Consider the following 27,939-nt stretch of genomic DNA (forward strand, 5'->3'; position numbering starts at 1 on the left):
TTAAAGTTTACCTTCTCGAGCTTAGAGAGTTAGGTCCGAAGCGAATCAGGGCTTGGTTTAGACTGAATTACATGCGAATCAGGTCTCCGCTGCATGTAAACCAGGTTTTTGACGTCCGGTCAAACCGAAACTACGTTCGTCGCGAAACCGAGTTGGATCCGGGCTAGATTCGGGCTCAAACTAGCCGTGTAAGCTTTCGATTAGCCATAAAATAAGTCTAAGAAGATTTACGCTCGGCTGGAGGCAAATTAGAACTGGACTAAGCCAAAATTACTGTTGCGTTCGAGTTGCGACCGATCAGACTTAGATTTAGATCGGATCTGAGTGAAATCTGAGCTAATTTTGGATCGAACGAGGTCTCGCTTGAATCTCAATTAGGTTCAAGCTTAACGACCGAATCGTAGCGTGGTCAAGCGCAAAAACACAGTTGACGTTCGATCTGATTCAAACCGGTGCGAAGATTGTGCCATAATGATAAATTAAGTGTCGGCTCGTGGTAACGTTTGTACTGGCAATGAGTTCGAATCAAATGCATTTGGGTTGGAGACCTGGGATTATCCAGGGGCGAGGTTAGAACTCCCGGTATCCGAACGGTTCTAAAGGAAATCGATCAAGTAAATCAATTAAATTTCTAAAGCAGCCCCTCTTTTCAAGAGTACGCGCGAGCCAAGACGCATCCAAGGGACATCAGCGAGCATCTATTCGTGGAATATCGATGAGTCCCGTAGTACGTCCGTTCTGCGAGACTCCGACCGGATTACTGCGCCTTAAACTCTTTACGGCTGATTGAAGTCGAAGCGGCGATATCATTAAGCGACGGGCCAGGCCAGTAAAAGCGTATCCTGGAGCCTCGGTGTCCTGGAAGGCCGCCTATAAAACTGATCCCGAGACGTTCGACCCTTAACGACAGCCTATAGACGCGTTGCGTTCGACAAAGCGCCGATTACGATGCCTCTCTTTCTTTCGATGAATCCCCGAAATCCGCCTGCGGCAGTCCGCGTTTCATTCGACTATAGGAGCCGAACGCAAACAAAACTGTTTCCCGTCGTTCGACGCTCGCGCAGAACGCACAGAAGAAATGAAAGGGTTCCCCCTCGCTCCGATGCGATTTTGTTTAAAGAATAGTGCCGAACGTCTTGACGCCAAACTTGGCGCGATTGTTAACAGACATTCGAGGAATGTACTCAACATTTTTCAAGTAAAAATAATCGTTTTTGAAAATTATGAAATATTTCTTGATCCAACTGAGCATCAATGAATGAGAATGAATAGAAAATATTGTGGAATAAAAAGATGGTGTCACCTTTTGTTGCAACATTCGAATCTTTTACAAAGGACAACGTTATTCTCGTTTCTATACGATATCAGGAAATGTGTGCTGAATATATCCGGCAAGTTTCAAGTGATTTGATTGGTTGGTTTCTGAGGTACCACGTTCCCCAGGTCGGGAAAGGCGGTTTCATGAAAAATGCAGTGCACCACGTACTGTTTCAGAGTGTGTAACAAATAATTCCAATTAATCAGCTATTCCAGGTCCGAAAGGTACAACATAAGGGTCATTAACAAGCAACCACGTCGTGGATTGCGTGTTACAATAATCAGTCTTTGTCATGTTCGCCCGATCAGGCAAAGCTGATTTATAATGAACGTAGAGCTTCAAGTACTGTTTTAGAGTGAACAACAAATAGATTCCGATTGATCAACTATCCAAGGTCCACAATTGGACCTGCAATTGGACCTGGAATTCTAGACTGGAATTGTACCAGGAACCTTCGAACGCCACTAAATCATCTGGTTCGCGTGTAACGCTTCGGAGGTACATTTTGAAGAGGTGACATTCTACGGAAATGCAAAAAAAAAAGGATGATTCTCGCGGGTCGTCTAGAGGTCTGTGAGCGATCGTTTGTACTCACCGGTTCGCGCCAGCACGTTCAGCAGGATTGATAGGACGAGGGTGGTGACCCGGTACCCGTGTATTATGATCATCAGCCACCTCGATACGCTGAATCCCGCGTCGTGCCATAGACCGGTGCCCTCGTGTACCATATTTTTCTGGCTCGCCCTTTCTCGGCCACCTTGCCTCCGATTGCCTGCTCCTCGCCCGGCCTCATTCACCGTCGTTCTCGAGCTCGAACGTAGCAGCCCAGGCTGGAAACCGATTCGCCCCGGGTTCTATCGGCGATTGAAAAGCGTCCTCGAACCAACGAGCGCGAGGGAAACCCCCGCCACAGTTCCCCGACAACTTTCTTCTTACGTGCTCGCGAACTCGCTCTGTAAAATGTACTTTCGCTGAAAAACAAAACGAAGAGCCACCAGTGGTATCGAAACGGAGCGACAGAGAGAGAGAGAGAGAGAGAGAGAGACGGACAAAGAGAAACAGAGAAACAGATAGGAGGTATCGGGAGGAAGGAAAGGCTAAAAAAAAAGGCAGTGCAACAAAGCATCGAAACACGTAAATCTTTTCTCTACCCGTTCCTGTATCGTTGCGTGTATTGTGGCCGACCCCGTCCGGTCAGATTGATTAGTGTACCACCGGTTAGAGGAAAAGTTTCTAGTTGCCGTGGTAACCACGGCGGCAGAGCTAAAAGATCCTCGCTCGCGCGCGCCGCGGCAACTTAGCGGGATCAATCCGGCCAACAGATATTGCACGAGTTTATAGAGTTTCCGTCGGTGAGGCGAGACCGAGAGAGAAATGGACAGAGTGAGAGAGCCAAAGAGACGGGTTCTTCACTCTCCTAGAAACGGTGAACTATCGTTAACGACGAATAGAAAGTTGCGCGCCTCTGTCGGACAACGGTAACGCCGAGACAGAACACGTCGTCGCCGCGTGACGCCACCCCCGCGAGGAAACCCAGTTTCCTGCGTCTTATCGAGATCGGGAAGAAGGTATAGGTCACCGAACGCTCTCACCTCGGCCTTGGCAAGTTGCTCTCGGTGGCTCGAGTCGCTATTGTTCCACCGGCTATAGATTACGGACCCGTTCTCGGGAACGCTTCGAGACACGCTCCACACAGTTTCCTGTGTGTGTGTGTGTGTGTGTGTGTGTGTCCCTTCAACTCTCGTGTCTTCGCTCCCGGTGCCACCTCCGGATGCGTCGCCCAGCTACCAACGAACTCGAAGATACACGTGTCGAAACGCTCGACGGACTTCGGTGTTTCGCGATATTGTTCAAGTTCCGACGCTACTGTTGCCGCTGCCGCCGCTGCTACGGCGGCGAGCCTCTCAACGATATCCTTTCGCAGTAAAGTTAATGGCGCGCCTCCGGCGAGAGGACTTTCTTGCTGCACCACCGGCTGTCTCCTCCTCATTCAACGCTCGTTCGCGGCCCCGGCATTTCCCCGGCTCACGTACCCTGCACGTTATCAGAAATACAAGACGCTCTAGGCCATTGAAACGGAACGGTTCTCTTTCTCGAGTGGCTTGAAAGCGTTCCGCGTTGCCCGCCGGTCCAACAGCCAACGGCTACTTCCCGTCGGAAGAGCTCTGATTTTCTTTTCCGCCCGCGAAACACGGCCGAGGTGAAAGAACGGGACAGGAGAACAGAAGACGGGAAACATCGGCGAGGAGACTTTTCTACGGCGGTAACCGCGGTTCGATGCTTTTAGACCCCGCTTAATTTCTACCGTTAATATTGTCTTTGGACCGACCCCCGTCGTCGATTCGACGGAACGACGCGTTCACATTCCGGAAGCTAACGTAACAACGTTCTCGGCCGCTACCGCCTGCATTAACAGAGATAACGATTACGCGGATATTCTTCGTCCGCGAGAAGATCCCGCAAATTTCGACAACAGAACGGCAACGCGAGGAGCACACTCTTCGCGTAGCAGGGATTATTCCGTTCCAGTCACGCTCGGCAGGTTCATTTGTTTTCTTCGCGAAGCGACACGGGCTGTTGTGAAACACTTGTAAAGCTGGGTTTTACATTGGTCGAGTCCGGTGATGCAATCCGGCTCTGGATCGTAACTGGGATAATGTAACTGTGCTTTCGTACCAGCACAGCGCCGTAAATCCAGCAAACAATCCAGTCAAATGACTGGTTCAACAGTTTGCTTTTCCAGAAAACAATACCCCAATGTTACTGGAATCGTCGAGACGACGCTCAACCCGCGGCGATACGTGTGTAAACACTGAACAATTTCCAGTCAAACCGCTGGTATGCAAATCTCCGGATCCAGTGACTGGAATAAATGTAGACATCGAGCGATTTCTAGTCGAGTCACTGGAACGTAGTCGCTGGATGCAGCAACTTAATGTAAACCCAGCGTAACGCGGAGTAGGGATACCAAGTATTGCGGCATAGATGCCTACTGTGCGCGACTCACAAGAAGCCCCGTGAAAGGTATGCACGGCCGATTGGTTAGAGTGGAAGGGACACGCCTCGTTGCACACGCACTTCTGGATCTAACGACGTATTGGCTGAAGCGGTCGGACGTACCATGTACCGGAGATGTCCGTGTGACGTCAGAGCCTGAACATTGGTACTACGGGAGCGTCAACGGTGGGGAGAGGCGGAGCTATAGGGCCATCTATGCCCTTGTACCGACCCGCGAGAATTCTTGTGAGGAACAGAAGTCCCTCGAAGGGAGTACCACCAACGTACCTATAGTAGGGTACCTGATACCATGATACAGTAGACGTCTCTACTAGACGTCACTATCTGGATTAGACTGTACTATAGCTTGGTGACGTCACTCAGGTTCTGACTATTTCCCCCACTGTTCATCCCGGATATCTCTCAATCTGGGAACGTTGCCTATAATTTCCCCTGTGTCTTTTTCTCGTGGACAAAGACACGTGGCAGAGAGCCTAGCGTCATCTAGCTCCTTTTTAATCGGAGATAGTGTCAACGTCTCTGAAGAGGAACCCGAGCTACCAGAGAGCAGAGAAGTCCTCTGTACCTAGCTGCGTTCCAGGATATCGCCGACCCGGTGCATGTCGACACACGAAACACGACGATCCTTAGGTGACACGGCTGATACTCCGCCTCGCAGCGAACCTTTGTCTCGCCTACTTTTGCCCGGCTACCTCGTTTACGAATGCTTCGACTTGCCTTGCGTTAACGCGTTATATTCAAACTAACTTCCCTCTCTCCCTCTCTCCCTCTCTTTACGCCCTTCTGTGATTTCATCCAGTCTCTGTTTTCACCAAGGATGATCATAACGCGTGAGCTTCAACTCCGGACAGACCCGAGAAGATTCAACGAAGTATCTGCAGCAGATGGCCGAGTTTGCGGCCGGCTCTGCAAGTTTGCGGAATGTCCCGACGACCGCGGACGCCGTGTACCGTCTTCGGTCCTGTTGCACGGCGGGCTAAAGCACAGTTTTGGCGAAGCGGAAATTGGAAAATTGGGCGATCGCCGATCACCAGGTTTTATGCATTTAACACCGGTACTGTTCAGTAACAAACGCGAGCGATGTATATCGCTTTGTAACGATGACGAGGCTGCGTCTATCCAGACTTCGCACAATTTTTATTCTAATATGCGCTTTTCGCTGGATCATTGCAAATTGATATGTCCTGTGTACCTTCTCTGGTCCCGTTGCACGGTGGTTTAAAGTGCAGTTCCGGTGCAGCGGAAATTGGAAAACGGAGCGATCACTAACAACGGGTGGGAACGAAGTTTAAAACAATGGATTAGAAGAATTTATGTACGTCGATATATTATTTTCAATCGACCGAAATGAGTGAAGGAAGAAAGAAATTCCTGTGCGGCTATTGTTCTTCGCAATTGATGCAGACAATTTTTATATGGTATAAAAATCTCTCCAGCGATCGTGATCTTTCTTCCGCCAAATATCCAGAATAAGTCTAGTAATTGTACTAAAATTGTGTTGTAATTATTTGATTTAATGACTATGTGTACTCTTGAGATACGGTGTCAAACCAAACAGACAAACATTGACTCACACCACTTTCACATTAATCTGCTCACATGTAAGTGGTGAGACCACGCATACAGGAGCCTCCTTTATCCCTCGCTGTCAACGACTATAGAATCCAGCATGACTTTTCCGGCCAGCAGAATATCCCCCATCCCACATACGTCAAACTAAAAATAATTTCGCTCGTCCAGAGTCGCAGTTGAACCTCTGTTCGTCGTGTAGCGCGCCTCGGGCGAGCTTCCTGTTCTCAGCTGGTCCTGCCGGAACGTCCAGCTGCGTACACACACGTCGCCTTGGAAGGGTCGTCGCGGTTAACCCGCTCCTTTGAGGTATTTGAGCCGCCCCCGCAGGGCGGTATCCTGCGGGATAGGAGGGATAGGAATAGACGTAGCCGAACGCGGACGTTTCGAGGATTACGGACGTCTCGGTTGCTCGAGGGCTCGGTCTTGCTCCTGACCCGGCCAGAAATTCGAGGAAAGTGGATACAGCTTGCACATAGCCAGCCTGTTCCTCCAATAACCGACCGCTACAAGACCGTCTCGCGAAATGTTAACGGTAAGCTCCTTTTTGTTCAAATCCAGTCGAAATCACGCGAGAGCCCCCGGCCGAGCTAGATGACGAGGCGGATGAAACGAAACCGGGCGGGTTTAAGGGACGGGGAGAGAAACCAGAGACAGAGACCCCGGGTTTCTTTTCCTCTATCGGCCTAATGAAGTTCTGCCTGGTGGATCCAGTAGGCGAGCTCCCTTTCGCGTTTCCAGAATACCGTCCGTCATACGGAAGATTACAGTACCGAGCCGGAATTAATTCGCCGTGTAAAACCTTGCGAGACCGATGGAGTGCTTTTTGAAGGGATATTACGGGTTTAATGAAGGGTAAGTACCCAGCCGCAGGCGATTACCGTTGCGTACAACGTCTCCGCGTTTTGCTTTTTACTAATTTCCTTTGACTCGATACCGTTGTCGAGGAACAAGAGACCCTTTGCTCTCGAGACGCGGGCTAGTTAGTCACGCATCTCGACGGCCGCTGAAAACGACTTTTGCCTGGCGTCTTCCGCTTCTAAGGGGTCTGGGACAGGTCTGCAAGCAGTGCCGGATTAAGACCTTCCGAGGCCCTAAACGTTTAGCAGATTTTCAGGATCCCTTACACAGGATCACTTCAACGCAACGTAGGGCGAACCTGTACCTGATTTCTTAAGCATTTTCGAGAATTTTACTGAAAAGAGTTTGCAACGACGCTTGGAGTTTTGCTCTGTTTTTTACTGTGTGAAAAATGTAAATTTCAGAAAATTCCTATGGTGTCCTCCTTCTCCCGACACCCTAAGCAGGTGCTTACCTTGCTCATTGGTTAACCTAGCACTGTCTGCAAACTTCTGAAGGTACGTGTCCACTTGAGAGTAAAACTGTGCCCTGCGGTTCAGAGACGTTCGAAAAGCGACGATTTTCTAGCTCGGGTGTATAATGAAATGACTATCGTGCAGCTGCCTTTGCAGGTCGATACCGTTTCGCATTCTGAGAGTATCGTCAGAGACGATAGTAGTGGAGTGAAGTGGGAAAAGAATGGTCCAAAGAGCGAACGTTTGATTTGATTACTTTGTATGAACGATATCAAACGCTCGGAGACACTTGACGTGTCGTTTGTAGAAATGTCCCGTATGTTTGCCTGAGATGAGTGCACAGCTTCACTCGGAAACTTCTCTTTCTGCGTAGACAGTATACTCTCAGGTAGTTTTCCAACCTTTCCAAAGTTGCTCCCATATTGACATACGACATGAAAATACGAGCCGGACTCGACGTCGACTTTAGTACCAACAGTTATTTTAGCTGGAATGCGGATGTTTCGACAAAATAAAAATTCTTAATCGTTTCAATCAGTCGAAAATAATACAACAATATTCCTAAATTCTTGAAATAGTTTTACTAATTGCAATTTGATGTATTCATAGTATAATGTTCTTTCTTTTGGGAAAGGTTATAAATAATCAAACTGAATTGTTTCTGTGTAAAATCAAAGAAACAACATTCAATGTTTATTATTCACACTCTGTTCCTTTCTCCTAATTACAATCTGCTGCAATCAGCTCATCACCTCCCACTCTTCATTCTTGTTCCACCTATAGATGTCAGGCTTGCCGACCTTCGCTGTTACGCGGGATGTTTTGAATAATACTAGGGAGCGTCATGTACTTTCCTTACATCACCCCCTCCCCCTGAAGAGAAAATTTGACTGAAAATTTGAATTAGAACCTTCTTCTTCTTCTTCTTCTTCTTCTATGGTAGCGGAGTCCGAAACTGGGATAAGTTTAGTGATGTGAAATAGATTTGACTCCGATTTCCTATGACCTGTATCCACTTTGTAAAGGAAATTTGATATCTTTTCTAAGACCTTATATGGTCCAATTTTTAATTCATCTAGTTTTTTCCTGTTTAGCCGATTGCCATTCTCGATGTATACCAGCTGTCCTACCTTAAATTTATAGTCCTTTCTGTCTTTGTCGAATTTTTGTTTATTATAAGCGTGGTATTTTATGCTATTTTCTAAAGCGGTTTTTGATTTCAGAATCTTTATGCTTTTCCTCTAGTAATTTTTCTAATAACATTATCATTGATTGATCTGTACTAGTTCCAGCTGCAGCAGGGGTTTTGTCATCTGTAATTTCCTCTAGGAAATAGTTGTTAAATTGTAGGTTATCTTCTTCATCCAAATAAGTTGTAGATAATTCTTTTGATACGCTAATCCAAATTTTTCTTGATTGGTGTCTTTTTTTAGTGTGTTTTTTATTTTAGCATATGCTTCTGTTTTTATCAGCTCTGTGTGATAATTTACTACTTGAAATTCTTCTGATATTTTAAAAGTGCGACCATCCTGTGTTGCTGTCGAGGTTAAGCATACGAGGTTAGTTTTTCCGTCTGTCGCACTCTTCACTTCAAATGCAAACTGTAATTTATGCATTTCTTTTGTGAATCTTCCACAAAGGAATGTTGTTTTATAATGTTCTTTCTTTTGGGAAAGGTTATAAATAATCAAACTGAATTGTTTCTGTGTAAAATCAAAGAAACAACATTCAATGTTTATTGTTCACACTCTGTTCCTTTCTCCTAATTACAATCTGCTGCAATCAGCTCATCACCTCCCACTCATCATTCTTGTTCCACCTATAGATGTCAGGCTTACCGACCTTCGCTGTTACGCGGGATGTTTTGAATAATACTAGGGAAGTGTCATATACTTTCCTTCCATTCATTTTTGTCAGAAAAATTGTGGAGTTTCCAAAGTTTAGAGAAGCTCTAATATGCACACGCACCTCGACCCTCTGCCATCCCCACCATAACCTTCCCTTTATGCCCAGGGTCGGATAGTGGGAAAGGCAACGCGCCGCTCGATAACCACTCGCGTTCGGGGCTGCGTTAGCAGACCACTGGTAAAGCAGATCCCTATATCTTCCCTAAACATCGCTCGTTCGTATTGCGAGACCGCTTGCCACGTGGGAGCAGTTGTCAATGCTCCAAGCGGGATTCAATTGGAAAAACGGTCTCGAGCCGAGGGATAATAAACCGTAAATTTCCGGGGCAGCGAAATAATTGGTGCGAATCGGTGCGAAAATCTCGATCGCCGGGGAATTAGAAGCTCCCACAGCCGGACAAACGGTTTGAACAATGGGTCGCTCGCGGATGAAACGAGCGTCTCTTAGCGCGCGTGCGTTTCCCCGTCGGTGGTTTTCAGCGCTGAAGCCTCGCGGGAATTGCAGTGTGGCTGGTTGATTGAGATACAAGGGACGGTGACGAGCGGGGCTGATTTTTTCCCCGCCGGCGACGATTCATCGCCAAGAACTCTTCGGCTTGGAGTGGCACGCGAAAATTTCCACTTCGTACGCGGCGGCTGAAGCTGAAGCCGAGACCGAGGCTGTGTCGGCAACGGAAAAGCGACAGAGGAGGCATTTATTAAAAGATCATCACTTATCAGAGGATCCTCGAGGGGCGAACGAATCGTTGCGCCAGCGAGCGGACGGATGAGAGTGTACGCTTTCTGAAAAGCGACCTTTCCTCGGCCACGAGTGGCTCTCCTTCTATCTTTACTACGCGGAGCGTTAAGCTGCCGGAAGACGGCGCGAAATTTAACGAGCGAGTGAGACCGCGAGACCGCGCCGAGCGAAGCGGTGCCGAACGGAGTCGAGCGGAGCCGAGCCGGGTCCCGTGGCAATAAAAAAGATGAGGAAAAACGAGGCTGAGGCAAACGGGATATAAACGATGATGTGCCCCAGCCCTGGAAATGCCCGGAACGACCAAACCCGACGGAAATATTAACGATAAGCTCGAAACGGAATGGATACCGGATACGCGGCAGGAATGCCGAGTTATTGGCAAGCACACCAACCACGGCGTGTACAGGAATGTATCCGACCGATCCACGCTGTTCCACGAATGTTGATTTTATTAATACACTATTCCGGCAATAAACAGTATCCCCCGTAATAGAAGTCGCCCCGGTACATACAATCAATCAATTCGATGTAAATGTTATCCCGAGAGCAGGCCGAATTACAATCCATGATCCGTTTGCGACGCGTGCCCGATCGCTTGACCAGTTTCAGGGAAATTACGTAGCTCGAATTTTCCCTAACCGTTCTGACCTGTCGTACAAATGCCGATCAGAGTATTTCAGCCTTATGGCATCGCGTGTCCCGCTTACGGATCTACGTTTATTTTATACGATTCAATTCAGATATTCGATACGAAATACGTCTCTTCGATTTTATTGCTCCTGTTTCTTTGTAAAGCAATTCAAAAGGTTCTGGATGCTCTTTTCGCGAGGACACGAAAAGATTGCTGTCAATTATGATACGGGACATCAAATTTTTCTTTCATAAAATCTGTACCATCAAACTGTTGTGGCATAGACCATTTCCATAGAGCACTTGTTTCCGTACATAATTAATAAATTCGTTCGACTAGGTGAAAAATCTCAGAGTGCAAAGAGTTATTAGTAGACTGCGAATTTTTATGCATTTATGTGAAAATTGGCTGGGTAAAATATAAAACAGTAAAAGATTCGAAAAATCGATGAATATTATTATGTTGTCTCTAACGTATAAAAATGATTAAGGGATAAGATGAAATTTTATTTAACTTCTGCTTCCCACAATCGGTGCAGAACATTATCATTTTGCATAAAGATCCGCAGTCTAGTTATTAGACTTACTTATTATTTAGAAGGTGGAAAGAAAGCTTGTGGCTGAATAAACTTCTCTACAACCAGAATAAATTACAAATTCATTATAATTACTAAAGAGCGGGCACTGAATATTGTAATTCCCACAAAAATCCACAGTCTTCTAATAACGTTACACGAAATCATAGCAAAGTTACTTAGAGCTAATAACGGTCCAGTTTCTCTTCGTAGCAAGCTTCCACAATCGACGAGCTTCACAATTACACAGCTCAAAAATTCGAGGTAGGTCAGAAAGTTTTCCCAACCGCACGAAATTGTTGGTAAAAATTAACATTATCCAGCATTAGCTCCAGTAAAAGTTATGATTGTTGAAAATTTCAAAGCCGAAAGCTGCAAATTCAGCGAGCAAAGGGTCGGCGGCTGCATCGTTGGCTTGTTCCGCATAACAAACCAACTCAAACATCGTTCACTGCAGTACAAAGTGTAACTACTTAAGAACAGCGCTGTGTACACTAATCGTCACCGGCAGAGATGGGTAACAGTCCTTCATCGCGGAAAGACAACCAGAACTGTGTCTCCATTCGAATCTGCGGCTCTTTCAACGTCGAGTCGCAAATTTCGTGGGATGAAATTCGCGAAAACTTCGATTAATCAAGGACTGCCACACAATACAGCAAACTTGGACAAAAATGAAAACCGCCATCGTTCAACCTCTTGTCCTACAATAGAGTCAGACTCGTGACGAAGATTCTCGTATTGTATCCCTTACAATTTTCTATTATTCTTTTTTGTATTTGTAACTAGTATGATTGCATACCGCATCTCACATTCTTGTATTTGTATTTTGTGCCCCAGAACATTTTGGGGAACAGAAGATGAATGAAAATATATATATATAATTTAATTGTTTAATGTTGCTTCAACATTCCCACTGGAATTAAACAAACATTTCACCAATTAGCCATTCCTGGGGCCAATTTAATTTTACATTTCTACCGCGGTCTATCGTAAGTTTGCCACGAGAGGAGTGCAAAAATAAATGCACGAATATACAACTGTGCTTTAAAATATTTGATCAAACCCTTGTCTCGTGATTTTATTCGCTTCTGCAATGAGTGAAACTTTGTACAATTGCCTCGAAGAGGAAAAAAATTTATATTGTTCCTAGCTTCTACATTTTTAATGAAGATCGAACAAATCGGTGACAGAACAATAGTATTTTATTTCAGTGCAACAGAAGTGAATAACTCTCATGCGACTCGATATTAATATTGAACGAGGTCTTCCCTTCTTCCGGAGGGAATTTCCCGAATTAATATAAGGGCTTAATGAAAATGTATTCCTTCTTTTGATCATTTAAATGTGTTCAATAATGTGCCAATAAAATCGTACCATTTTTCACAATTTGTATGTTCTCTTTATTGCAAGTGAACCGCAAAGCCACAACAGCTGTCGAACGGGCAAAATTAAATTGCCCATCCATAAAAATTCCGTGAAAATATTAATCGCGGGTATTCCGTGCAAATGCAATAACATTTATGCACTTTTCTGCAGAAAACGGGCTATTCGCCAGCGGCGGGACAGGATCGCGTGTCGCTTGAATCTTAATCGCGAAGTCACGGGTACCATGGGTTGTCACGCATCGACAGGAAATATGGTAGATTAAGGATTTAAGATCAAGAGCGGAGGATGAAGGGTGGCCCGACTTTATGAATACTAATTGGCATTCGGGAGAGGACACTCGCCGGCCGGAATTTATCGGGTTTATCGGATGTGAACCCGACGACCCCTGTTCGTATCCCAGCTAGTCGGGGCTCATTGAAAAGGAGCATCATTCCTGTCGAGAGAGAGAGAGAGAGAGAGAGAGGGGATCCAGTGGAGGGACCACGAAAAACTTAATACCGCAAGAAGGGAGTCCGCATTATGTAAAAGAAGCTCCCGAGGAGTCGTTTCCTGAATAATGGAGGTCCTCCACCCCCGTTGTGCGTCCTTCTTCTCGCGTAAACACGTATCGTTCGGAACGCGAACAGGATGGGAACGGTTTGGCCTGGATTTGGCATCCGTATTTGGTAATTAAGTTCACCAGACTGGTGTACAGGCTTCTCTATCCACCCCCTTTTCTCGTGCCGCGGCGGAGCCATCCCCCGAAATCTGCGGGCCCGGTGGAACACGAAATTGCACCATCGACGGTGCCGATTAAAGTGCCGATAATCCTCAGCATCGATTTAACCTATGGCTCCGTATCAATTATCGGGTCAATCGTCGTCGTTCGATGCCGCGTCCCATTTGGCCACTTGACCGGTCCGAAGACGTTTCGACGAAAATCGCCCTTTATCCGAAACTTCCGTTATACACACCGATCCTGACCGAGAGAGATACAGAAATTCGAAACGTCGATGATGTTAGGGGATACCTGAGCCTAGGGAGCTCTCCGATGGGATTGAGACAAGATATTCTGGGTTAGGTCTCACAAGGAAAGCTTCCCAGTTGAGTTATTAATTTGATCAAAGTAACGGTTGAAAGTTTCAGCGGATAGTCTACTTCTTAACTCTACCGGAAGCCTAGTAATAGGATTTTCTGTAATCGTACAAACAGGAAGCTTAACGATCATGTTTTATATAATAACGCTAAGCAAACTGTTAGACTACGTGACTGGGAGTGAGCTGTAGGTTCACGATTGAAATTGCTATTAAAAGATTACAAAATATGAAATAATCTGTTGTGTCGCCAGCCACACGAGTGTCCATAATGTCGTGCAAAATCAGGACGGGTTATTTCATAAAAAAAAAAATATGAAGACAAAGTTTATTAATTGCGGATCTTTATGCATTCGTGACAAGATTGAACAGGTGACGTCAGCCATAAGAAGCTCTGAGAATGTCTAAATTATTTGTTTACTGTTCCAGGTATTTTATTTAGATGTATTCAGGAAAAAGAGATACTCTAATTTCTAACTATTATCGTTTTGAAACAAATTGCTTGTCCGAGAGGCGACTGCCTTTGTCAGTCAGGTTCGGAATGACGGAGCCATCGTGAATGGTAGACATCCCTCTAGAGCTGTAGGTGTCTTTGAAAGATTCCCTCTTCGTTAAAAAGGGCAAAGAGGTGTGAACGATGCGCGATTTCAGATTCCTGCGATTGGAAGAGTGCGCGTGTCGTACGTGAGCGATGGGTCTTAGATCGAGTGCGAACTATGAACCAAAATGCCTATGAGAACGACAGTACGTGACTTCAGTTAGAAGTGAAGACATCGAAAAGTTGTCGGAGGAAAAAGACCTCCCGTTAAAAAAATGTTCGTAATACAATTTCAGAGCCAAAACGGAGAAGATAAATTAGACAAAGCGCCACAATAAAATCCACAATTATGCATTCTACGCATAAAATCAATTTAGAACCGTGTTCATCGAATAGCACAGAATTGAGTTATGCTTTTACCGTAGCGTACGCGTCCCGCAATTATCTGGAGCAGAGTATTAGTATTAAACTGGGCAGTATCGCGATAGTCTGTTCAACAGACGTCGAGACCGTGCAACGTCGGGTATAGGAAATCGGCTGATTAAAAATCTCCGCTGTCCTTCTTTCGTATTCATTCAAATCCAGCGGGTACACATTATACTGGCCGGATATCGATCCCGTATTACGTATGTGCATAATTCTGGGGCGCGTGCACACACCACCCCCGACGGAGAAATTTTTCGCATTCGACGGTCGCGCGAGAATTGATTGAACCCTCCTCGGGTATTTCTTCGTGGGAATCGGACGAATGGTAGACGATCTCGCCCCGGCCAAAGATTTCTGTAGCCGCACACTCTGTGTTCTTTATGACTCGATCGTAACAAATTTATAACTTTCCAAATTGATTTGTTTGATGTCTTTCGGATCCTTCTAGTTCTATACTTGATTGTAACGATTTACGGTCGAACTTTCCCACGATCGACGAAACCACTCGTGTACTCGCTCGTTCGATCACCAATTAGTCATTCCTGGCCAATTTAATTTTACATTTCTACGAGAGGAGTGCAAAAATAAATCCACGAATATACAACTGTGCTTTAAAATATTTGATCAAACCCTTGTCTCGTGATTTTATTCGTTTCTGCAATGAGTGAAACTTTGTACAATTGCCTCGAAGAGGAAAAAAATTTATATTGTTCCTAGCTTCTACATTTTTAATGAAGATCGAACAAATCGATGACAGAACAATAGTATTTTATTTCAGTGCAACAGAAGTGAATAACTCTCATGCGACTCGATATTAATATTGAACGAGGTCTTCCCTTCTTCCCTTCTTCGGGAGGGAATTTCCCGAATTAATATAAGGGCTGTAGAATTTAAAACCAGTGGGACAGCAATCTACGCAATTAGGGTGTTCCCGCGGGTGATTCTTGCAACTTTATGAGACAAACGCGTCCCGTTGGTGGTCCGGGGGTTGGGAAACTTTGCGGACCGGTTCTATGTGCTTTCGCCAGTGCCACGAACCCCGTGTTCCTCATCCTTATGGGTTTCCGGCCGCTCAAAGGAAAGATACGATCAGAGGAACCGTTGCGAAAAGAATCCATAAAACGATTTCTGATCAGGTTTCCCGAAGAGAAAGAGCGTCCCCGAAGAGTTAATAAAACGCCCTAGAGTCAAATCCGACGGTGGTTGCCATGAGAAGTCGCCCGCGTTTGTCGCGATCCGCCCGGAATATAAAGCTCCGGAGGAATAATTCTAAAGACGTCGCGTCGCTTCTCGAGAAAGTATTCCGCGGAGGTATTAAGCGACGGATGCGCGCGCGTTGTGCGGTTATTAAATGGCCCGGGAACCTTGGAATAATAAAGGCTCGAGCAACGTTTTGTCTCCGGGCGAAAGAAATACCTATCGCCAGCGCGGCGAGGGGGAAAAAGTAGCTCAGCACAAAAGGGTAGAAGAAAGGCGTGAAGAGGAGAGCGGGGAAGGGAAATGCCGAAATCCGAGACCACCTATCCTGATTTTCACGGGAAACTGTTTCGAGAACGTTACGCTGTTGATATTCCTTCGGCGAGAGAAACGCTGCCGCGCGAAAAACCGAGGAAGGCGAGTCTTTATTAAAAATGGCCGAGGACGGACGACGTTTCCTCCGCCTTTGTTTCTGCGAGCGTTGTTTAAACGGAACGACACCCCAGCCGCAACCTGTAATTTTATCTCATTAACCGCGGACAACGTGTATCGGATCCGACCCCGGCTCTCGGACCCCGGCGAGCTACGATAAATTGTTTAGTGTATTTTCAATTCTCGATGAAGCACGGCCGGAAACGGTTCCACGCCCCCGGGCCGCGATAAAACTCGCTAATGGACCAATATTTATTCGTGCACGGTTATGTTATTGCGACAGGACGCTGTCGGGCTGCACTAGCGCGCGCGGACTTCAATTATTTTCCGCTCAATTATTCCGTTTCGAAATTACCGGACCCTGAATGCGCTCTGACTTCACGCCCGCCACTCTTTCGCGAAACGGCCAGTGGTGAAATGATCGATCTAGGCGTGTGAAAAGTCCTCATGCTGGGAAATAATCCATTAACCGCCCCGGCCAGTGAAATTTTTGCTTAATCGGAGTAATTTGCTTCCGGCGGCGAAAAAGGGCAAAAATTAGAGCTAGAATGTTAACATACCGAGGACATCAGGATGGTGTTTCTAAATCCCATAGTTGTAGACAAATGATCTAACACGTTCGACGGACTTGCCTTCATTAGTTAAAGTGTTTTATTAAGCGAATTATTTCGAAAATTCTGAATATTATACTGTACACTTTAGACGACGAAAAAGATTCAGATATATTCCTCTTTCGTTTGTCAGTGCCTAAGACTTTGACACGCAGAATGATTTCGATCTGTTGGTACAGTTGGATAGCGAATGGTTCTACCGGATGAAGAAACTTGAAAATATAGAAATTGTTCTAAAGAAAAATATAATTTAGTTTCGAGACAATCGACTTTGAAAATTCGCCAGGTCCACGCGCGTTGCTGCTCGGCAGAAGTAGAATCGGTGGGCCATGGTCAGACAATTTCTCGAAAACGAAACGTCAGACAACAATATTTTTTTCTGCTTATTTCTTATCCAAATTAAAGCACGGAAACGTTTCTCGCCAAACGACTAATAAACAGACCTTAACGTTCAATTGGTCCGTAGTCAAAGCTGATAGCTCCTAAATTCGATTGCGGGTATTCCGGGCCAGTCCATGGAAGGGACTAATGTTTGCCATTTACAACCGCGATCTTGCCCATCCCGAATTCAAATCGATCATTTCGAACGATGTGCAGCGCGGCAACGCGTTGCGTGAATGTTGCATTTTCGCGGCGGACGCGCGCTTTCTGGGGTAGCCGGGGCCCTGTATGTGTATGCCTGGGAATTAGCTGGAACCAGTGCCGATTCGAAGTCAACGAGTCGAAATGGCAATCAGGTCGGGTTCGCCGAGGCTGCGTGTGTCGGTGATCGGATAGAAATACGTAGAGCATCGGCGAAAAAAAAGAGGGATCGAAAGAGTACGACAGACAACCAGAACGAACGGAATTGCACGGGGAGGGGGGGGGGTAGAATTTGATACTTGTAGGATAAATAGAACACACGGGTCAAGAGGTAGGAGAAAGAAAGCGCGTCGAGCCCGTCGAATTTAGAAAACATTTTCGGTGTTGGCGGGCGCAAATGATGTACTTGCTCCTCTTTGCGGCGGTCCACAAAAGGTATTCACCATGTCCTCCTTCCATTTCTAAACACACTTCGCCACCGGTACAGAGAGAGGGACAGAGAGAGAGAGAGAGAGTGAGAGAGAAAGAGAAAAAGAAAATACCAGTTTCATGTTCACCGCGATCGCACGACAGTTCCTCGCTTCCCCCGTCGGCGGCTTGTGCACACCTTTTTATCCAGTTTACCGGCGAGCCGCCGTAACACGTAAGTATTGAATCCTTCTTCTAACGACCTCGCTGTATACAATACAGAAAGATGGTACAGGTGTGCACGTATACACGGAGGCACGTAGACAACCGGCGACGGTCTCTCGTTCATCACCATCGACGGCGGTTATCGATCATCGAAGAGAGAAGAAAGCGAGAGACACACATACAGAGAGAGAGAGAGAGAGAGAGAGAGGGGTAGGAAGGGAGGAAGAGAGAACGTTGGGGACCAGAGAAGAAAGCAATCAACGGGGACATTCGATCTGTCTCCCTCCGACAAAGCGTACACTGGTCCCGTGTCAACGACAAACGCGGAGCACGGTGTTAACAGCAATGAAATCCTCCGCGAATGGACCTTTACCGAAGTTAAACGATAGAACGTAAATCAAGCAAACTTTCCACCGTTCGAGGGAAACGATATTTACCGCGTGACGCGGTGAAGAGACCGAGGAAAAAAAGAGCGGAGAGAAAGAGGCGGAGAGAGAGAATGAGAGAGGGGTAGTTGGCGCAGTGGCCGTCAACGAGAGAGAGAGAGAGAGAGAGAGAGAGAGAGAGAGAGAGAGAAGAATTCAATGGCTTGTTCCATTGGAAACTAATTTCGATCCTCGAAAATCTCGTTTCCTAATCCTCCGCGGAATTTTCCCAACGCTCATTAACGGGAACTACGTTTCACGCGTTCCATCGGAGCACCAGCATTTAATTACATGTTTACAAACTAGTCTTCGCGAGACTTACCGAGAGAGGAGGGCTAGAGGGCTGATTCAGCGAGGAGATGCAGAAAAGTACGGAGACTCGCGACTGATTCCGGGCACACCTTCCTCAAGCATTTGGTTAATTCCAGGTGGGCTTTAATTCGAACCAGACCTCGCGTCTTCAATCAAATTTGGATGTTTGGTAATGATTTTATAGAAACTGCAATTGAAGAAAATATTTTGTCCCCTGTTAAGAGAGAATTGCAGGAAAGTTTTCTTACAGACTTTACCAGAGCGAATTTTAGGAGATCAAAAATGCCACATGAAATCCATAATCTATTATACAGGGTGTATCGGAATGAGGTACCAGAGGGCATGGGACAAGTAAAAAAAACGTAGAAATAAATAAAAAACAGTTTTTCGGTTCACACTTCGTTCTCGAGAAAAACAAATTTGAAAATTTGTCAGCTTCGCACGCCCCAGAAACTGCAGTCAGTAGAATCGGTTGGCCATGATCAGACGTGCCAACCGATTCTCATTCAATAGAACGCGTAACCAAACTCGGAATGAAATGAAAAAATGTCACCTATTTATTTTTGCAAATAGAATCACCCCATGCACACTTGTACCACCCGTCCTGAGACACCCAGTATATTACAGTACTGATAAATTGTTTAAGGTAATATGAACGAGGGGAAAAAATACCGAATGACATTGTTAGAACACCGGACGGAAATTGTAAAAGAAAAAATAGCACTGTGATCGATACTGCACTTGTAATATTTTTATACAATATTTAACAATACACTCTGTGAAGTTCAATAATACAGGTGAAACACTGCTCTTCTTGATCGAATACAGTGATTCCAATGTTTGATTAAACATTTTTCCAGTGAAAAATGGCTGTACTATGGCACATTTTTACTTCATAAAAATTGTCCCCGCTCGCGTTCGTTCCGTTCAAATATTTATGCTCATTTAATTTGGCCCGATAACAAAGTTTTAGTTTCCACTGTTTTATATTTCATAGCCGTTATCTTTTAATAATAGTATCTGTTATGAAAATATATTCACGAATTCATAGTCAACATTTCACTAGCACTATAATTTACTTACACGTCAATTTTCTTTCTGAATTGTGTGGTAACTGTGAATCAATACAATTCACAAAATGTTACTGTAACAATTTCCTGAACACTGTCAAAAATATTAAAAATCACACCCTCTGTCTAAAACAATGATATTTTCTATTTTTCAAAAAATTTCTACCAGAAGGGCAAATATTTACAAACACAGATGCACTTGTTTATTTCGGTTACCTCTCACTAATTCCAATGTAAAATCCGTATCGTATAAACCAACAGGCAACAGTATCCGCTCTCCGCGATCAAATACGCGAATCACGAAGCTCGCACGAATTTTGTAGCCGCAAAGACGAGCTTCCTCGGTTTGAAACAGGTTCAGTTTCAGTCTCGAGCAAAATATTACTGTGACAATTTCCCGAAGAATACCGGAAGGATAAGAAATACTCCCTGTTTCTCCGAGGAAGATTCTCCGCAATTTTCACAAGGATTTCCACCGAACGAACAAACTATTTACAAACACTGGTGCACTTGTTTGTTTCGGTTACCTATCACTACTTTTTACTAATGTAAAATCCGAAACGTTACAAGCCGGCAGACAACAGTATTCGCGATTAAGTACGCGAATCACGGGAGCTTGCCCGAATTTCGCGGCCGCAAAGATGGGTTTTCTCGGTTCGGAGCGGGATCAGTTTCGGTCTCGGATAAATTTCCGTGTGATTCGCTTGTGTACCATGATAACTTAATTCCCCTTCCCAGGTGCACAGAACGCTTCCGTTCCCGCCACCGTATGATTTTATTATTGAACAATTATCGAGGAAACATGGTGAAACAGCGCAGGCCAATTAAAATAATCGTTTGCGGGCGAGCCGCACCCCGATACCGGTGAAATTAACGCGGCGAACGAAAGTCGCCGAGCAAATGCCGTCGGGGATTTATCGGTTTGTAATCACCGCAATTATCGCGGTTTAATTGCTCGGCCGGACGTCAAGATTCTTCCCCTGCTTTCCAGAGAAGAGTAAGAGAAGCGCGCGCGAAGAGAAGAGGCTGGCTTTTCACGCGGCGACGGTCCGGGAGTGGCTAACGACGGGACAAGAAAGTTCCGCAGCGCGAGTTACCATTATCGTGCACGAAAAAACAGGATTAACGAGTCTCTCTTCCCCGTTTTCCACCGGCTGTTTTTTGTTTCGAACAGCGCCGTGCTATTCAGCGCGACGCGTCACCAAGATTTTCCGCCCGCACGCCACGCGGCCGCGATTCGCGCGCGAAATGAACTCGCGGCGGCCCACGACTCGTCTATGCGTTCAACTCTGCATGTCCGCAAGATTCTACGCCCTTCTCTTTGACGTTCCCAAATTTCTACGCCTTCAACTTTACACGCCCCCAACTTTCTACGCCTTCAACTTTACACGCCCCCAAGTTTCTATGCCTTCAACTTTACACAACCGCAAGTTTTTACGCCTTCAACTTTATAGGGCCCCAAGTTTATACGCCTTCAACTTCACACCCCCCAAGTTTCTATGCCATCAACTTTACACACCCCCAAGTTTCTATGCCTTCAACTTTACACCCCCAAGTTTCTATGCCATCAACTTTACACACCCCAAGTTTCTATGCCTTTAACTTTACGCCCCCAAGTTTCTACACCTTCAACTTTGCACGCCCCCAAGTTCTATGCCTTCAACTTTACACCCCCAAGTTTCTACGTCTTCAACTTTACACGCCCCCAAGTTTCTATGCCTTCAACTTTACACACCCGCAAGTTCTTACGCCTTCAACTTTACATCCCTCCAAGTTTCTATGCCTTCAACTTTACACACCCCCAAGTTTCTATGCCATCAACTTTACACACCCCTCAAGTTTCTATGCCTTTAACTTTACACCCCCAAGTTTCTACGCCTTCAACTTTGCACGCCCGCAGTTTCTACACCTTCAACTTAACTCGCCCCCAAGTACCTATGCCTTCAACTTTACACACCCCTAAGTTTCTATGCGTTCAATTATACACCCCCCAAGTTTCTATGCGTTCAATTATACACCCCCCCCCAAGTTCTATGCGTTCAATTATACACCCCCAAGTTTCTATGCGTTCAATTATACACCCCCGGTTCTATGCGTTCTATTATACACCCCCCAAGTTTCTAAGCCTTCAACTTTGCACATCCTCAATTTTCTGCGCCTTCAACTTTACACGCCCCCAAGTTTCTATGCCTTCAACTTTACACCCCCCAAGTTTCTACGCCTTCAACTTTGCACGCCACCAGTTTCTATGCCTTCAACTGAACACGCCCCCAAGTTTCTACGTATTCAAATTTGCACGCGTCCAAATCTCTGCCAGGTTTTCTGCCGTTTTGCGATCTCTGATTTCATAGAACGATTCCGGGGCCGGTGATCTTTGGGGGGATTCACTGGGAGCTGGTGGCCAGGGGAATTGCCGGGCAAAATTACCTCCTTCGTTAATCCGGCGACTGATTGCTCGAGATAACCGGGCCTTCGTGAAAATTCCTGTTGGATCCGCTCTCTGTCTCTTTGGCCCTGGCTCGTGCCAGGTTTTCCGTTAGGTTTGGGTTAGGTTCTGGGATTAAAGCGAGCCGCCTGTGCGTGTAGCGTTGCGTCAAACGCGGTTACGTCGGGCCGCGCGGAGCGTATACAGGGAATTGCGTTCAGTTAGCCCGAGTGACGCTTCCCGCTCCCAAAGAGAGGCGAGAGAGAGAGAGGGAGAGCGAGAGAGCGAGAGGGACAGGGACTGAGGGAGTTAGAGAACGGCGGGTAAAAGGGAGAAAGATCGCGGTTCTCTCGGACCATTCCCTTTCACGCGAAAAACGTCTGACGCTTCAAGAGAATTCAAGTAGATACGGACGTCGTTACACAGACAGACACCGTACAATACGAGAGAAGCAGCACTGGCGGGGAAAAAACGCGTGTATTGAATGCATACCGAATGAGCCGGCGGGCCGTAAAAAACCAGACCACAAAAGGAAGAGAAGCCACTGTGAGAGAGATAGAGAGAGAGTGAGAAAAAGAGAGAAAGAATAGGAAAAAGGGGAGGAGAGAGAGAGAGAGAGAGAGAGACAGAGGGAGAGGGAGAGCGAGTAGGTGGTGAAATATATTCAACGAATCACGAGGTTATCCGAGTCATAAATTCTTCGACGTTTCCGCGGCGCTATTGACTCGTTCGGAAGCTATTTCTCCGCTTTTCGAGCCGTGACAGTCGCGAGTTTCCGCCGAGTTTCATCGCCGTGGCTATTCGCGACTTTTTGACCGTGCGAAATCGCCGTAGAGAGAGTGCAAAAACCTGTTCGTGGAAGGACGGATAGGCGGGTGGAATAAAAGAGATCGAAGATCAAGAACGACTTACGTGTCGTCGCGGCATTCCGCGGCGCCGATGGATTGCTAGATCGTCGTCACGGACATCAGACAGGCAGGATGTTGACATCCCGCCGATAAGTTGTCGCCTCGGGTTTAACGATCCTCGAAGATGCGCCCGAGACGTCCGAGACGCATCATTTCCCAGCTGTTCTCTCTCCTTCTCTCTCTATGTCCCTCCCTTTCCCTCTCCCACTCTCTCTTCCTCTCTCTCTCACTCTCTCTCTCTCTCTCTCTCTCTCTCTCTCTCTCTCTCTCTCTCTCTGGAAACTTCACGCCCGGAGCGAACGCCACGCGGCCACTTTGTCTAATGACGTTCGAGAGATCATTAAACTGCGACTGCACGTATAATTAACCGAGGACGGGACGAATATCCTCGAGGGCGGGAGACGTAACGAGGCCGTGCCGCGCGTATACGAGCGTCGCGATAGATCGATCGGACGCACACGATCGAATCCACGGCAAAACTTTCCTCCGAGAATAATCCCTACATGATGGTCACTGGTCGCCGTTGTCAGAAATACAACCGTGAACGAGAGAGAGAAAAAAAAAATATATATATAGTGTCACGGGCAAACGCGCGAAAGTGTCACAAACCGCGTGAGAAAAATCGGTGAACGAACGGGACGCGCGAGTCGCATAGATTCGACGTCGAACTCGTCGTGAATTGCACTGGCCGGTTCAGCCCTTTGCCGAGTCGTAGGGGTGGCAGCGAAAGCGTCCGAAGAGAAGGGAGAACACGGTGGAGGGAAACGATGAGAAAGACAGAGAGCGAGTGACAGAGAGAGACGGAGAGCGTGGTGGGGTAGGGAGGAGAGCGGGAGAGGGTTGGCGATGGTAAGAGGAATGAGGAACTTGGTGGGGGGATGGAAAAGAGGAGAGAGGACATATACCTAGCAGCATCCACAGTGCTGAAAACCACCGTGGTACATTCCGCGGGGCTCCCATGAGAGAGGGAAGCGAGAGGGGACACGCAGAGAGAGAGAGGGAGAGAGAGGGAGAGAGAGAGAGAGAGAGAGAGAGAGAGAGAGAGAGAAGGAGAGAGGTCGGGAGAGCCGGTGGCCTCTACGAAATTAAAACAAAAAGCATGGGGAAACACATCGTGTCGTTCGAAACGGACTGGTACACACGACGTCGGCCTCTCTCTTCTCTCTCGTTTGCTCTCCGTTTCTCTGACGCTTCTCGCCGAGCGTCGCCAGCGTTCCCTTCTTCCCTGCCCCTCCGTCGGCCGTGGAGGTATTTCTATTTTCTTTTTGTCGTTTATTACGGGTCGCCGTACGCATTCGATGCTGGAAATTATGGAACGTCCGCTTCGCGCCGAGTGAATAAACCATCGAGAGCCAGTTCGAAAATCGTACCGGGCCCGTTTGCAATGGTGCTGCGACCACGGCCAGCCACACTCTTTAAAAATGGAGACCCCCAGACGAACACCTAGCGGCGAGCTCTTAGTGGACATCCGCGATTTATCCTCGCTTTCCGCCAGGATTTATCCTGCTCGCTCGCCACCCCGTTCTTTCTTGCGGCCGTGACACCAAGCCAGAAGGATAATACGTCGGGCGGGATAAGTAGCTGCGGATCCCGATAGTAATAAGTTCTCGTAACACCGAGGAGAGCAAGAGCCGACCCCGATCGCTCGTATTTGTACCCGGTTTTCTCCATTTGTCACCGTTATTCCACGGTTATTCCTCCCCCGCGGTAACGCTGCTCAACGCCCGCTTTATCAAAGGCAGCAACGGCGTCGGCGATGGCTCGTATCGTTTAATTAGAAACCCTTTCAGCCCTAGGACCCCGACATGAAAAACAAACTCCGGGTTAGAACGCTGGGGGAAGCGACGGCTAGCTCGACAAGGAGACGCCTATGCAATTACCCCGGCGGTGCGCTTTAAATTTTCTCCAAATTACCGGGCCGTGTTTCACGTCCTTAGCGGGCGAGCCCCAACCCCTAACTCGCCGGTACACACCCCTCGTATTTTTCACCAAAGGTGGGATATCCTGTTCGAGATACCTCCGCAGTCGCACGCTTCCGAATTTGCACGAATCCAAGGTTGCACGCGTTCAATTTTGCACGCCCCCAGGTTTCTACACTATCAAATTTGCATGCCCCCAAGTTCCTACGCACCTAAGTTCTACACACCTAACTTCTACACCCCTAAGTTCCTATGCCTCCAAGTTCCTACGCCCCCAAGTCGCTGGGCCCTCAAGTTTCTACACCCCCAAGTTCCTACGCCACTATGTTCTACACCCTTAAGTTCCTAGTCCCCCAAGTCCCTGCGCTCTCAAGTTCCTACACCCCAAGTTCCTACGCCCCCAAGTTCCTATGCCTCCAAGTTCCTACGCCTCCAAGTTCCTACGCCCCTAAGTTCTACACCTCCAAGTCGCTGGGCTCTCAAGTTTCTACACCCCCAAGTTCCTACTCCCCCAAGTTGCTGGGCCCTCAAGTTTCTACACCCCCAAGTTCCTACGCCACTATGTTCTACACCCCCAAGTTCCTAGTCCCCCAAGTCCCTGCGCTCTCAAGTTCCTACACCCCAAGTTCCTACGCCCCCAAGTTCCTATGCCTCCAAGTTCCTACGCCCCTAAGTTCTACACCCCCAAGTCCCTGCGCTCTGAAGTTCCTACACCCCAAGTTCCTACGCCCCCAAGTTCCTATGCCTCCAAGTTCCTACGCCCCTAAGTTCTACACCCCCAAGTTCCTACTCCCCCAAATCGCTGGGCCCCCAAGTTCCTACGCCCCCAAGTTCCTATGCCTCCAAGTTCCTACGCCCCTATATTCTACACCCCCAAGTCGCTGGGCCCTCAAGTGTTTACACCCCCAAGTTCCTACTCCCCCAAGTCCCTGCGCCCTCAAGTTTCTAAGCCCCCAACTTCCTACGCCTGCAGCTTGCTGGTCCCCAAGTTTCTACTCATTCAAATTTGCCCGCGTTGAACTAGCACAGTACACTAATGACACTTTAATCAAGCTTAAAATGGAAGTGTTTATAATATTGCTGTTTACCAGTCGAAAAGGTCGGAACAGACCAAAACGAGGAAATTCTTTTACCATCTACTGCGATTAATTAGTCTCCGCTGCGCCCGGCCGCGTGTAACCGGACGCATAGTAAATCCCGTATAGGAAATCGCACTTTAGGTTCCGCACTCGGTTTCTCACTCGGACATCCCTTTGCCCCCCGCGTACAGGATAAAAACCGATCGAGTGAACGCGCACGGGGCCAAGCACTTCGTTCATCGGCCGTAGATTTATCACTCCCGGGGCTCTCTCTTTCACCGGCGCGCCGTGAATCGGTGGTTCTGGCTGGAGTGTAGCAATCGAGGGTAGGGGGTATGGGTGGTGAGAGCGTGCGGGGGCGGTCAAAGGTGAGCGGGGAGAAAGTCGAGCACGACAGGCTGGCCGGTCGCTGGTACCGACTCTAACAAGGGATGGACTCCAACTACCCTTCTTCGATTTCAACTCCTTGCCCTACGATATAATTCCAATTTTGTTGATCATGCAGTGGAGTCTCCCTTCTATTATCCGAACAATCGTTTTGCTAACGATGTCTAGGTACAGTGCGTACATTTCTTTGAATCCTTTGTCATCTTCATGTTCTCGTCATGACAGTTTAGCGTGAATGCTACAATGCATAGTGTCGCGGTGACAATTGAAGGAGAATGTGTCGTGTAACTGTGGAAGCTAGTAGAAATTGCCAGACCATGTTCTACCTGTGAAGTTCGTAATCTGATGGATAAATTTACAAAAGGTAGATTTTGTCCATCTAATGTAACTTCACTTGTACACACAACCATAAGCCCAACGGACGGTTGAATGTCTCAAACAACTCTACAGGAAAGAGTTGCTTAAAAGTATATTTGTTCTACATCCGAATGCAATACTAAAAGAGAAGACTTCCAGGACTGGGAACATAAAAGGATCATGGAGATACCTTCTATCTAATGAAAGTGTAGGAATTGGGGAACAGGGAAGAACAATAGAAGAAGATACTGCTAAGAGAAGCTGTCACTATCTCGCGTATGTTACCGGAATGCAATGTACCAAAAATTCACCTTTGCAGGGTGGAAAAACGACACACGACTAATGAAATGTTCCAGTCTCTGATCAATATAACAAAGTCTGTGACATTAATTATTCATATCTTGGAAACGATCAATTGACTACGGTCAATATTTCGTACATATCATTATGGAGTCGTGTGCGATAGTGGTGCTGAGGCTGGTCGAAATCAAAGAGGACCAGCGAGGGTCCATCCCCTATAAAACGGCATCAGGAGAGCGTGTCGGCTTGCCCCGTGGCCGATGGGAGCCGGTGGTTCGTGATTAATGATAAGCCGGCGCGATTCGAATTTCGTGGTAATACGATAGCTCGGATATTTTAAGGATAACCCTGGAGACACGCTCCTGGATATCTCGGCCGACGCAGGCGCCCCCGCGTAGTGCCGCCCCACCCAGTTTGCAGGAATCCTCTCTCACCAACACAGAAGACAGTAGCCCGACGCTCCTCCGCCACTGTGCAAACGTGGCTGCGTGTGTGCGCACCGGGTGCACGTGGTCACGGGCGGCTGCCGGTTGCATTTTATTAAGCTGCGAAACGGACCGGTGACGCCGACACTCGACGACGACGCAGCAACAGGGACGCCGGGGCGGACGCTGCATGCGAGTCCTCATTAATTCGGCGATAATTTACGAAACTTTACGCCGCGTGCTTTACTGTCCTGCCATTACGAGCGAAGCGTCATTGCGTTCTTTCCCGAACCGCTCTACCCTCTCCTATTCGAACGAGCATCATGATTAGCGCGTCTTTGTGCTAATATTCGAGCTAGAGTACGAGTAAAACCGGAAGAGA

The 27,939-nt window shown here is 47.1% G+C and overlaps 1 protein-coding gene across 5 annotated transcripts in view; it reads right to left on the bottom strand.

The window, feature by feature from the left end:
- Positions 1-23,750, bottom strand: part of LOC143365377 (lachesin) — a 106,073-nt gene extending 82,323 nt beyond the window's left edge. For 2 of the 5 annotated variants that reach the window (XR_013084539.1, XM_076805498.1), the window contains exons 1-2: positions 23,095-23,750; positions 1,914-2,271 (exon numbers count right to left, since the gene is read on the bottom strand). Coding sequence is in view for 4 of the 5 variants with exons in the window: in XM_076805498.1 (XP_076661613.1) it covers positions 1,914-2,046 (133 nt within the window). In the remaining variant the exon portion in view is untranslated. Of the gene's footprint in view, positions 1-1,913; positions 2,290-17,859; positions 17,897-22,184; positions 22,727-23,094 lie in introns of those variants that run through there. The other 3 variants (XM_076805514.1, XM_076805506.1, XM_076805526.1) reach the window with 3 other exon arrangements.
- Between the last annotated feature and the right edge of the window lie 4,189 nt (positions 23,751-27,939).

This window comes from Halictus rubicundus, chromosome 1 (genome assembly GCF_050948215.1).
Source record: "Halictus rubicundus isolate RS-2024b chromosome 1, iyHalRubi1_principal, whole genome shotgun sequence".
Lineage (NCBI taxonomy): Eukaryota > Metazoa > Arthropoda > Insecta > Hymenoptera > Halictidae > Halictus > Halictus rubicundus.